Source organism: Gallinula chloropus (assembly GCF_964237585.1).
Source record: "Gallinula chloropus genome assembly, chromosome: Z".
NCBI classification, from domain to species: Eukaryota; Metazoa; Chordata; class Aves; order Gruiformes; family Rallidae; genus Gallinula; species Gallinula chloropus.
Genome location: NC_140089.1, coordinates 57,730,916 through 57,744,151, shown reverse-complemented (window position 1 = coordinate 57,744,151; position 13,236 = coordinate 57,730,916). Strand labels below are relative to the sequence as shown.

The following is a 13,236-nucleotide window of genomic DNA, read 5'->3' as shown; positions in this document are numbered from 1 at the left end:
AAGATTCTTGATTTGGTGTTTACTCAAACAACTACAGATTAAGACATGGGGAGCCATGCTTTGTGTGTTATGATAAGTGGAATGCTGAAAAATTGAACCCTTAAAATCATCAGATGTGTTTGATTAACTTTTCTGACTTGGATTCAGCTCATAGGTATTTGTGAGGTAGATGGGCCTCTACATTTGAACATTGGTTATAATGGGAGCTTGCACCATGGAAGGCTGAGTTGACTAAGGGAATTTAGAGCTGCTCATCTGACCAAATGACCATCAGTCTAAACTGGGATGAGTTGAATTGCTTGCCTGATTATCCTGACAAGGTTTCAACTTAACTGTAACAGCAGTATTAAGAATACAGCTTATACACAGGCATTGAATCAGATGCTCATAATTATGATCTAGTACTGTTCTGGATTCATGGGCAATAAATCCCTGACCTTTAGATGCCTGTGAAGAAGGTGCTGAGCTTTTGAATCACAGTTGCCAGTCTCATGCATCCCAAGTGCCACTTAAATTCCTGTTCAGGTAGCAGATCTAGCCCCTGAAGTTAGGAGAACTAAATGAACCTTCACCTTTTGCTCTGTACAGTTGCATTTTTTTTTTATTCAATAATGATATATGCACATCGGTTAATATTTTTAAAGTAAATAGCACAGGATTTGAAAGGTTCAAAATCAAGTTAGTTTTATTTCATATTAACTAGTTAATATCAGCACTGAAGATAACATTTTCTGCATGCATGGTTGTTAAGAAAGTACAGGCTGCTGTGTGCATTGAATAAAGCAATAATTTTCTGTGGAAAATTGTATGTTATGAGATTAAAATGACCAACATAACACATACTTTTAAGTGGTGAAGAAACCTTTACTGTCTTTTCCAAATTGTAACTCTAAAAAGCCTCTAAAAATAATATTTTAAATTTAGCGATATTTATATTTAAGTAAATAAAAGTATAGCAATGCATTTTCCCATTAATTGGCTTATTGAACAGGAATCTATTTTACTTTTGTGAAGAGAAAGCTTTACTGTTAATGTACTAGATCATTAAAAAATCCACTTTATTGTTGTCTTTGCTTTGAATAAGCTCTATGGGTAAGTCTGTAGTTTTGCCTGAATTCATGAAATTGTGTCATAATAGGAGCCATTTGCCTGTATATTATGACAGGGTATTAGTACTCCAATAATATTTAGCCGTAATGTCCCAGAAAATTGAAATATTCAGATTTTCTCACTCCTTGAACAACTTTGTTGACTGCTGATGGAATAAGCTCACAGTAGTGAGCTCTTTGGATCATTCAGAGATGGAGTTGAGGTTCAGTCATCACTATTGTACAGAAATGATCTGAATTAAGTATGGTGGTTTGACCCTGGCTGGAGCATTCATGTCCAGACAGGACATGATCTGAATGGAGAAGGAAAAAGACTTCTTAGTAAACACCATCATTTTCACATCCTTTAAACAGGTAGTTTATTGACTGCTAGTTTGGGTGATTTAAAAGTACCTAACCTACAGGCTTTGCATGCCTTAATTTTTGATTATTCATTTAACTGTTGTTTTAGACTACTTATATAGACCAGAGTATCCCAGTACATTTTAAAAGAGATGTTAAATAATAAAAACATGCTTCTATGAAATTGTATTTTGGCTTGGAATAGGATACCATAGTAGCATGGAAGAAATTGTTACGGAGAAATTTTCTGGCATGTTAGCCTTTGTCAAAATATTGCACATTGTGCATCTTGGACATGAATATCTTGAAAAAACTACAACAATGAGTAAATACAACAAACTGGTTCAACAAACTGACTCTAAGAAATCATCTCTGAACTAGATGATGCCTAGCATTTCCATTCTGTTTGCTTCTGCTTTGAGGGTACATGCTATGGAGACCAAAGTTAATGTAAACTAAAATTTTAAAAGATTATCTTTCTAATCAGGGTGTTTTGAATAGCTACCGGTTGGAAGCATTCAGTCTTTTTATTACCCTGTTGAATTTCTATGTGAAAGGGCTGCAGGAATTATCCCTTAAAGGATTAGAGCAGGGTGTTTGGCTTCTGTCCTTACAGGCGTGCCTAAGATAGCTTTTGACTTGCCTCTGTTTTCTGAGGTTTCATGTTTCCATTGCAGAATTAGACATTATGCCAGAGAACATTTGTCCCTTGTTTGTGCTTTTGTTATTTTGTACTTTGATTACATTAGAAATTGTACCTGATGACTCTGGAGATATTGTTATCAATGATAGCTGATAATGACAGTTTGTTGCTGTTGCCTTTTTTTGGTAACAGTACTTCCCTGTACTTGTACTCCTATTTTTGAATCTGTTGCTGTGTTTTAAAAAATTGTGTCTTCTGTATGGAACACCACTTTCAGAAATGTTTATTAGCTGGTATAACAGGGCTATATGTAAAATACTGGTTTACTTAAATTCAGTAGCAAAAGCTTTTATTAAACTTTTTTAGTTTTCTGCTTACATGCTCTTTATCTTGCATTGAAATCAAGAAGGGAAACAACTCTCTTGAAAGACCAAGAAACAACTTAGAATGGATGAGGGAGAAAAGAACAGTAGGTGCTTAAGAGTTACAGGTACCTGTACTTCTCTGTACGTGTTCAGCCATTTCTCCTGAATCCTGTCATTTTGTGGTGCGAGAAGAGTCATTCCTCAAACATCTTCTACCTAGACACCAGTGAATGTGATTATAAATCAAATTCTTCTTGTATTAAGCCTCCTATAGTAAGTTGGTGTGGTTTTTTTTCAGCTAATAACCATTTCTTGTTCAGCTTTCTTGAAACAATGTTTCAAGGACATGCTTTTTGTCCTCCTTCCCCCCCCCCACCCCCCAATATTCTCCTTTCCCCCTTCACAAGGCAGCTAACTCTGAGAGATGACTGAAGAGAAAACTCCCACTTCATGCTACTGTGGCTTCACTTCACGTAGTCAGTGCTACCAAGCAGTACTAGCAGGGCAACTCAACAGACAGGGACAAAACAGGTGTGGGTGATGCCTACAGCCCAGGTACCGTCCCTGACTAGAGAGCAGTCCTGCTGTACCTGAACACATCAGGGTCTGGTGTATTTCAACATAAGGACTGTCAGACAAGGCACAGGTGTGTATAAGGTCCATCCAGTGAAGCCAGACAGGAGATAAGGCCAGAGGTAGGACCAGAGACAAATATACAGATATACAGCAAGGTCCATCCACAGGACAAGACAACATATTTCATATAGGAGTGGCTGCTCAGGCCTGAGTTTAAATAGAGCTCTTGGTGCTCCTCACATGCCTTTGGATGGAAAGAAGGAAGGAAATCCCAGCACACTGTTAGAGCCATTAAGGCCAATTAGCGACACTTGCCCATTGCAGCACTGTCTGGGATATGATTCTCACAGGTTCTAAAAAGCTGCAATGCCGTCTGTCTCCAGCTGGAGCTGCATGTGTTTAGTTAGCAGCTTTCTAAAACTTAGCTGGAAAAAAGGTCCTTTATGTTCATTCATGTAACTTGTCAAATGAAAGGGAGATGAGATCTGGCATTTTCAAATTGATTGATAAATGAGGAACAAAGGAACTCAGATATTTTAATGTCATCAACTTTGCAGTTATTTGATGTAATCAGTACTACATGCACAGAAAATATTTTTATATGTGTCATTTTATGGTGTTTCTAAGCTGTAAGCCTGGAACATTTCAGACAAATTAGCCTTTTTCTTAGTTTCTAATTGCCTGGGGTATGCCTGTGTTGGTGGGTATCTTAAAAATGAGGAGGCAAATATGTAGGTATCTTCAAATGTTAGCCTGGAATAAAAGAAAAATGAAAAAAAAGTAAGTGGAAACAAACAAGGCAAGTGTAGACACAAAAAATCAGCATTGTGTGAGCAAGTAACTATGCTTTTGTTTCTGAAAGGGGTTTTCTTGCCAAAAATTCCAGCTTTATGCAGTTTAATAACTTCTTAAATAAACTGTTGCAAAGTGTAACTTTCATGCCAGGATGTTGAAAAAATCATTTTGAAGGATGTATCTGTGTGCAGTGGCCAATTGCTTTTTGCAATTTACTGCAATGAACATTAGTAACCTCTATTTTACACTAGGCCATTAACCACTTAATAGCTAGTCTGTTGCATCCTTATAATCCTGTATCAAGACTGTTTATAGTCCCTTTCTTCATAACATTGGTGCTAGTGGTCAGTGAAGTACTGAGGTAATCCCGTTTTGTATTTTCTCAGCTAGGACACTGCCCACTCACGTGCTACCGTGTCAACAGCACTGAAAATTGCTTTAACAACAGTTAATTAGAACTGAAAGCAGAAGGAATTCTGGAAGCTTTGGAAAGGTCAACTGCCCATGCAAAGATGTACCAGCCAACATGGTCTGAATGGAGTAATGTGTGGTTAGTAGTGACTGCAGCAGTCTGCCTAGACAACACAGGCTCAGGCGTGGTAATAAGTAACTTCTCTCATGCACTGTTATTGAAGTAGCTTAGCAAATATCTCTCACCCTTATGTAACAGCAAGAACTGGGCTTTTTTTGCCTTAGACCTCTTCTGACAGTGAAGGCAAGACAGAATAAATACGGATGTGGGGGAAGGGCAGTAGGAAAGGTAGGGAGACCAGTGACATGCTGCACTCGTTTCATCCCCTTCCAGTCTCCTGCCCCTCAGCACTACCTCTGCCTTCCAGAGGTTGAGTATGTGCTCTTTGCAGTTGGAAGTGGAGGAAGTGCAGTGCTGGTAAGGAGAGACACAACATACCATAGTTATGTGTCAGAAGACCTTATGGTTAACTCCAATTTCCAGTATTAATTATTTGTTTTTCTGAAGTTAGTTAAGAAGTCTTTGCTGTACCTACGTGTCTCAGAAATACAATCTTTTTACCAGTTTTTCTGAAGGATTTTAGACCTTCTTACTCATTTGGAGCTCTTACTTTGGAAAGGGATAAAGGTTCTGTCTGGAAGTTGCTAAAAATCATTTTCTGAATGATTATTGAGTGTACTCACGATTTGGTTACTCCATGTTTATTTTTGTTTACTTAGTAACAAAAATTACTTAATTTGCACACTTGGCAAATGCCATTTTAAGAGATTACTGGTTAGTGAAGTATTTTTAGAAAGACTGGTATAATTGGTTCTTAGTGAAGGAGAAAAACCACCACATCTTCCTTCTCCTTGACTTGAGGACTCTCAGACTTTTGATTTACCTGTAGTGCTTCTGAAGACAGTATAAATATGATTCCTGAATAGAAGCCATGTTAAAAAAAATTAGTGTCAAACACTTTGCGTTGTTTTTTCTTTATATTCATTTGGGTTTAGCCTATCTTTCCTGTCATCAAGGAAAGATGATCCCCCATCTTAGAACTTGTATTTCTTTCTTTTGTCCAATTTCTTTAGGTACCAGACCTTGGTCTTCATGTTTCTTTATTGCATGAGGACTCATCAACAGCTCAGAATACTTGGACTGAAATTTACTCACCCTTATTTCTCTCTTCTGTGTATGAAGGATATGAGCATATCTTCAGCAGCTGTCAGTTTCCTTTGGTGTTGACTTCCAAAGTTTAGTCATGATGCCTATGGTATAATGTGCCGTATTTGTATATTTCAAAGCAGTAGTTCTACATATTGTTTTTAATGAAATGCAAAGGAACCTTTTAGTTTTTCTTCTCAGCATAAATTTTTTTCTGCTAATGAGATGTTTTCGTTAAGCTTGTAAAATTATCTTATTTGTATCTCTGTTGTCTTACAGTGGGGTATTTTGTTAAATATGCCAACACTTTTAAGAATTCTCTCATTCTACTGATAGGTAAGCTTCATACAAAGCAGCGTCAAGCCTATACAAGATTAATTACTTGCAGTATTTATGTTCACTTCTGCATAAATACAAAAGCATGTAGGTGTCACCTACTTCCTTCAGAGCTTAAAAAATAAGTGGCATTATCAGCAAATAAAACTTCTGTTATCCTTGTGGCAAAAAAGATTCCAGGTTTTGAACAAATTAATTACATCATCATCGTCGTCGTCGTCATTATTATTATTATTATTATTATTATTATTATTATTATTATTATTATTATTGGCTTGATCATTATCATAATAATCATTATATTATTCTCCTTAACAATAACTGAAGTAATTTTTTTTGCCTTTTACAGAACTTTTTTTCCTATTGTCAGAAGCATTTCAGTTTGCATATGAAATACCGAGTATCTCAGTTTCTTTAAGGGTAATTTTATTCTATAGGTCAATGTTGTTTCACAGCTTTCTGTGACATAAGTTAATAAATTATATTTTTAAAAGCTCTTCTAAAAGTTCTTAATACAATATTTTAAATTATTTTTCTAGTTGTGGTTTGACTCTGGTTTAAACACAGTTTCAACTGTTCTTGTATGTTTAAGGTTGTTGTACAGTCCCTGGTGGAACTCTTCCATGAAAGTAAGTTTCTTAGATAATATAATTTTCAAAATTGAATGTATGCTTCTTTCAAAATAAAAGCAAAGTCATCCATGCTTGAATTTGAAATAACAAATACATATATATTAGTGATACTGTTTTGAATTGAGTGTTTGCTGATATGAGCAAGAAACAACGAGACAATACAGAGATGATGCTGAAGCCTGATATGATCATGGAAAGTACCTACGGAGAAACAAAAGTGTGGAAGAAAGGTTAACACTGGAAGAGATGACTGAAGACTTGGAACTGTGAAGCAGATGAAAGTGTATGGAAAAATACCTGACTGACGTCTGTTTATATTCTTACTGCAATAATGTTACAGATTTTAAGTTTTGGCAGGTCACCCAGACCTTACTGATGCATGCAGAGATTTTAGTCCTGAGATAAAACTCTTGGTTTGAATAAAAGTTATGAAGCATAGGGTGAGGAGGGGCAGTAATAAGTTATCTGGTACATCTTCAGTTCAAAAGAAATTCAACTGTAAATAAATTATTCCTGATCTTTATCTCACCAATAGATAATGGGTTATGGGAACAACACATTATTCCTTGTGCCCATGTGAAGAGCTCTTGGGAATATCCATCATGACTTGATGGCTGCTTTTTTGAGTCACAGAACGACAGTCTCAACTAGGTCCATAACAAGCTATTGAAAATACCCTGGCCAGAAGCGTGGGGCACATTTGAGGTAAATTTTTTTTACAAACTTTCAACAATATGTATTTCACAGCCTCCTCATCAGTCTACCACTTTCTGTTAGCGTGCGAAAGTGTTTCAGACTACCCAGATACTCTGTTCTCTCACATTGAAAGCTGTGTTTGGTTCAGTGTGCAGGTAGCATTCTTCAGCCAGACATACCTTCTATGCTGCTGCTCATCAAAGTGTGTGCTCATACTCCAGGCTTTGCAGAATCAGGGGAGAATGAAGGGAGACTCATGTGAAAATCAAGTCATTTTAAAGAGGGCTTTTACCTCACTGTTCTGTGGACAGATAATTTAGGTGAAACTCAAAGCACCCAGGTTTGAAAGCTTTATTGTTAGTCAGAAGAGATAGGCACTTTCAGAGGCAGCTTGTGTGCTTAATTAGGTGGGTGATAGGTGCTTTATTACTGCTAGAGATCATTAAAATTACATTTTAGTATTTTTCATTGTAACATCATGGATGAATGCTCATTTCATATCTCTGTGCTCTAAGTGATATCCTAGAAGTGATATAACCATGTTAGCCTTGCAAAAGGAGCAAGCTTTCCAGCAGGTCAAGTTATCTTGGCCACTGTGCTTTGTACCCAGAGTAACTTCAGTGGTTTTGTGGTTGGACTTTGCTTTGGGAGGTCTGGTGGAGAATGAGTAGCTCTGATCTGATTGTACCTATTTTGGAAGAGACTTTCCCCTATAAACCCTCCTCTTCAAAATCTGCTGATTAGTTATTTCCTTTTTTGTGTAGGGACAATTCGTGCCTTTTTGCATTTAGTTCTTTACATATTTTACATTTTACTTCCTCTGTTGCCATTGCTGTGCTTTGTCAGTAAACTGTCCTTATTCCAACCCAGGGGGCTGTGACTGTTTCTTCTTCCAGAAGGAAAGGTGAGCAAGTATCTTGTGGTGTACTGGTGGGGACACACCTGCAGTACTGTGCCCAGTTCTGGGCTCCCCAGTACAACGAGACATGGGAATCCTGGAGATCTTTACAGGACTGAGGCATCTTTCGTACGAGGAAAAGATGAGTGATCTGGACCTGTTTAGCCTAGAGAAGAAAACACTCAAATAGAATCTTATAACTGTGTATAAATACTTGAAGGCAGGGTGTAAAAAAGACAGAGACAGGCTATTTCCAGTGGTGCCCACTGACAGGACAAGAAGCAGTGGGCACAAACTGAAACACAGGAGATTCGTCCTGAACAACAGGAAAAAGGTTTAAAATCAGGAAGAAGTTTTTAACTGGGAGGGCGACAGATCACTGGTGCAGGTTGCCCAGGGAGGTGTGGAGTCTCCCTCCTTGGAGATACTAGAAAGCCACCTGGGCAGCAGACTCTAGGTGTCTCTGCTAGAGTAGAGGGGTTAGACCAGAAGACCTCCACAGGTCCCTTCCAACCTCAACCATTTTAAGATTACAAATCAGACTACTGCGGCTCTGTAGAATTCAGTGTGTTGAAACAATAGAGGAGAAACAAATGCCAATAATGTTCAGAAATGCTACCATCTTGTGGTACATGAAATGACCAAATGTACTGACGGCACTCCTACAGTCAACTCTTTATTTACACAGTGTATAATTACATATAGTGCCTACATGCCTGCTAAAAAAAATATTTTCCAATTATTTTTGTGATTCCTTAGTGCTATTGTTGAAATTTGTCTCAGTAGAAAAGGTTGTTTCACTTTTTAAATTAAAGATTTTTAATTACTTAGCAACAAATTATTATAAAATATTAGAAATTATCTTGACTTGATGGCATAAAAAAGATTTGCTTCTGAAATAAAAGACTGTTTTGAAGGGTTGTATCACTCTTAGAAAGACTGTCAAAGCAGAATAAAATTATTCTTTGCTGTGGAGAGCTTACAATTGATGCTCTCCTTTTACGATTACACGACAATATGAATTTAGAGACATGATAGCAGCTTATGTCTTTTATAGTGTTTGCTAAAGACATTGTCCCCATTGATTTTATGCTGCCATTAGCATGCCTTGGTGTTATGTGACATCTCACCTTTCTAAGCATCACTATCCCTGGCAGGAGGTATTATCTGTTTACATTGTTGTTCTCAATTACTGGAGAGGTTTTCTTTATTTCATTAGGAAAGATAGATGAAAAATGTATTTTACAAAAAGTGTATGTATAGCCTGGGGTTCTTGATTACAATGTATAGAAAATTAAACCAAAAGCTTCTAATATTAGAGTTAAATATGATTTGTAGTCAATACAAAATTATTGTGATAGCAATTTGTTTCACTTGATGAAAAGTGCAACTTAGTGTATTGAAAGCACTGTGCTATACTAGATGCAGACTTTATAATTTAAGTGCATTAGTATATCTACAAAACTGTTCTATTAGAAGTTTCTTCTGTATCTTCATAAACACAAAATGATACCAACTTTCTGAAAATGACTGTCACCCACAGTACTTCAGGTATTTTTCTATAGATCAGTAAATGACAATAGCAAGCTTACATGAATAATGATAGCAAGTTTATATGAATAATTTAACACGTTAGTGTTCTTTTAAAATCAGGCTATCTATAAGTTACAGTGATTCATGGGTCTCTCTCTGAAACATTTCCTTGGTAACTTCCAGTTATAATTTACACTTATGGTCATTTCTCTTATGTATTTTTTTCTGGTTGGCAGGCATGCAAGTGAATCAGTTGATTACTTAATTGTGCAGCAAGGCATAGAATTGCTGTCTTGTGCTTTTCTTTATTTTAACTTTTTCTGAAGAATGAATGTTGGGAAAAAATTGAATGTAGAGAGGAAAAGAGTAAGGGAGAAATGAGGAAGTAACAGACAGTATCCTGTAGTACATCCCCATAATAAGAATAAAGCCAAATAGTGACCAGGCTTTTGCCCAAGCATTTGGGAGCTCTATAAATGTTGCAAACCTCATTGATTTTATTGGTATTAGTAATTATATAGGAATAGTCCTCATAAAGCTTCATGGTACATATATTTAGAGAGTGCATGTGTATGTATTTACATAAAAATTTAGATGATAGGTAAAATACAAATACTTTGTTAAGTGTCCAGTTCAGAGCTGTCTCAAGACCATGCCACGATCTGGAAAGTTTGACATTTTGGAAATAAGGTGTCAGCTTACAAGACCAGGGGTATTCCTTCGGTTCTCCTCAAACCTATATTGTGGTTGGTATTATTCCTAGTCCACTAATGGCCAATTCTTAAGTGTAAGAACTTGGGAGACTCTTTTGCTTTTGTTTGTCAGGTTTTTTTCATGCAGCTCTGCATATCTCAGTCCAAGCTCAAAAACCTTGTGTCTAATGAGAGATGTCATTGTGTTGTAGGTGTATGCAGAATGCTAGATATAGTATGCTTTACAGTTCTGTATGTTTGCTTTATTTACCAGCTTCTAGATCTCAAGCAGCCCATTTCCAAGTCTGTTAGGTCTTGTCACACATGCTTCTCATAACTTGGAATGGTAAAGGCACCATGATAGATCTTGAAAGATACACTGTGTCATCAAAAGTTACAGGCCTTTATGAGTTTGTTAGTTAAATTATTTCTTATGTTAGATTATAAACTTTTGTGGGGTGCAGCTGGCATCTGTTCTGTGCTTCTACAATAGACCTGTAGAGTTTTGATCAGCTGCCACGTTTTAATGCATTAGAGCAGTAGTAGCAGTAGTAGCAGTGGTGATAATAGCACATACTGAAACAAACAAGACAAAACAAGTTATATTCGGGAAAAGGCTAACCATGCAAGTCTAAAATGGGCTCCAAATGGGGCATGAATTAGCTTAATACAATAGTTATTTTATTCATCCAGGCAAACGATCATGTGAGTTTGGGGAAATAAACACTAGAGGTTTTCCCTCACATAAGTTTGGACTTGTGTGATAGCTTTAAATGTAATCAGATACCAACAGGCAAGGAAAGCATGTCCAACAGGTGTGCTAATATTGTATTCCCTGATCTGATTCTGTCTATGAAACTTTCAGCACCTCTTAACAGGTTCTAGGTGTTCAGTTGCAGCAAAAGAAGGAAGTTATAGTCATTTCTGTCCCGTTTTCATGAGAATTCTACTTCAGGAATATGACAGTTGGTAAGTAAAGGAAGAAGTCATGTGCCAGCATGGATAAATTTTTGCAAATAGTTTAATCTGTGTTTGTTCTGGTGTAAATTGTGAAGAATAAGCACCACTAAATACTACAACTGTATTCTGACATTGAATGTTTATTTTCCATAAAAATTTGAAACTGAGCATTACGTAATATATTACAATTAAATATGACATAATTAACAAACATTGAACTGAAAACTATATTCAGTACTTTTGCAGTATTTTGCTTATGTTTCTGACTGCCCTTTTTATCTATTATTTGTGCCTATGTCATTATTAATATAATAATTTATGCATTCTAAAATCAGAATCAGTATTATGATCTAAAGGAGTAAAATATTCAACTAAATTACGATATTGATTGCTTTGAATCAGTGAGAAATTTAAAATAAAAGTTTGCATTTGAGAGTCCTGCAACTAATATGAACAGATGCAGTACAGCTTATACAAATGCATGTAGCTATTGTGACTGTCTTATGAAGAGAGAAATTCTATCACAGTAAAACTAATTGGATTATCTTATGGTTTTAGAACAAATATTGCATACTGGCTTTCATTGAAAGAATCACAGGAGTATATTAGAAATTATCCTTTTCTTGTATGCTTTATAGACGTATTTTACCAGAAATTATGTTCTCATATATCTCTTTTGTCAAAGGAATATAGGAATGTGCAAGTTCGTGCATAAAATACAGAGGCTCCGATATAATCTCTGGATTAAATCCTTCATTCACCAGATGCATTTTCTGATGCTTGAAAGTTGCAGTAATTTGCATAACATCCTAAAAAAGAAATAATTCAAGTAAAGTATCTTTCATTTCTTGCTGTATCAGTGTAAATGTGATGCATATACTAAATAAAAAGGATCATAAAATTTTATTATAGACTGTCTTCATTACAATGATCTGATTCACAGATGCAGTGAAATCTTAAATCTAAATGCAGCTTTTATTTCTTACTAACTTCTATATCAAAGCTACGTGCAAGCTTGTAAGTTTCTGTTTCAAAGTAAGTGTTTTCTTTAACTTTTATTAGTGCAGCTGATCACAAAATTAATTAGTTAATGAGACACTTGATGATCCTCTGCGGAGAACTGTCAGATTTTATGATACTGGACCTTGTCTGTTTTCCAGCTGCTGAACTTCATTTAAGACATTATATACAAATATGTTAAACGCCTTCCTGTGATATTTGTCTGTGTAAACAGTTAGTGTACAGCAGTTATTCAGATGCCAGTTCAGGAAAAAGTTGGTCTGCACACAATAATCAGTGTATGAGAGCAGAAGCGGTATATAAAATAATCTCATTAAGGGAAAAGTTTAAAACACAGTGTTCTCAAGCATTGTTACTGCTTGTACGGTGTTTTAAATGTAGCCAATATTTTCACTTATTCTCATGCTGAAACCAGCCCCCCTTCAGCTCTTACTTGTTTTTCTCTCTTGATCTGCAACATTCCTGATTTTTTCTTCACACTGCTATGCAATTTCTACAACTCGCACATTTAGTTTTTGGCTTCTAAGCTAAGACTACTAACAAATTGGCCAGTTCATTCTCTTTTCAGGCAATACGTATGATAGGAACCACACTTGGACTGCCAAGTCATTTCACACTAAGACAGGGTAGCTGCCAGATGGAAATAATGTTCAGTCATTACCAAGTGGCGCTGCTGCAGATTGAATAGCTAGCACAGATTTGTCTTGCCAGTTATTTTAAAAGTTGCAGTGATAAGAATAAAAGTTTAATCCCAGTATTATTTTTAAGTGTGTATTATGAATAGAGATTGCTGAGATTTTCTGTTTAAATGATTACCTGATGTTGTTTTAATAAAGTCAGATTTTTTTCTACATGGAAATAAGAGTTTTGAAAAACATCAAACAAAACCAAAACAAAGACCCCCAAAACAAAACAGCACAAATAATGCAAAACTGAAATAACTCCCTGGGTGCTCTTGGAGACCTAATACCTTTCTGCAAAGCAGTGAAGTGAAAGTCAAGTGGAAAAAAACCTGCCATCT

The 13,236-nt window shown here is 36.1% G+C and overlaps 1 protein-coding gene across 1 annotated transcript in view; it reads right to left on the bottom strand.

Annotated features, from left to right (window-relative positions):
- LOC311203729 (long-chain fatty acid transport protein 6-like) overlaps window positions 1–13,236 on the bottom strand; it is a gene marked incomplete at both ends in the record, with an annotated part of 29,417 nt that overhangs the window by 2,675 nt on the left and 13,506 nt on the right. The window contains 3 exons of the mRNA XM_084278487.1: window positions 8,055–8,176; window positions 8,307–8,326; window positions 11,845–12,004. Coding sequence (XP_084134613.1) covers window positions 8,055–8,176; window positions 8,307–8,326; window positions 11,845–12,004 — 302 coding nt within the window. The remainder of the gene's footprint in view (window positions 1–8,054; window positions 8,177–8,306; window positions 8,327–11,844; window positions 12,005–13,236) is intronic.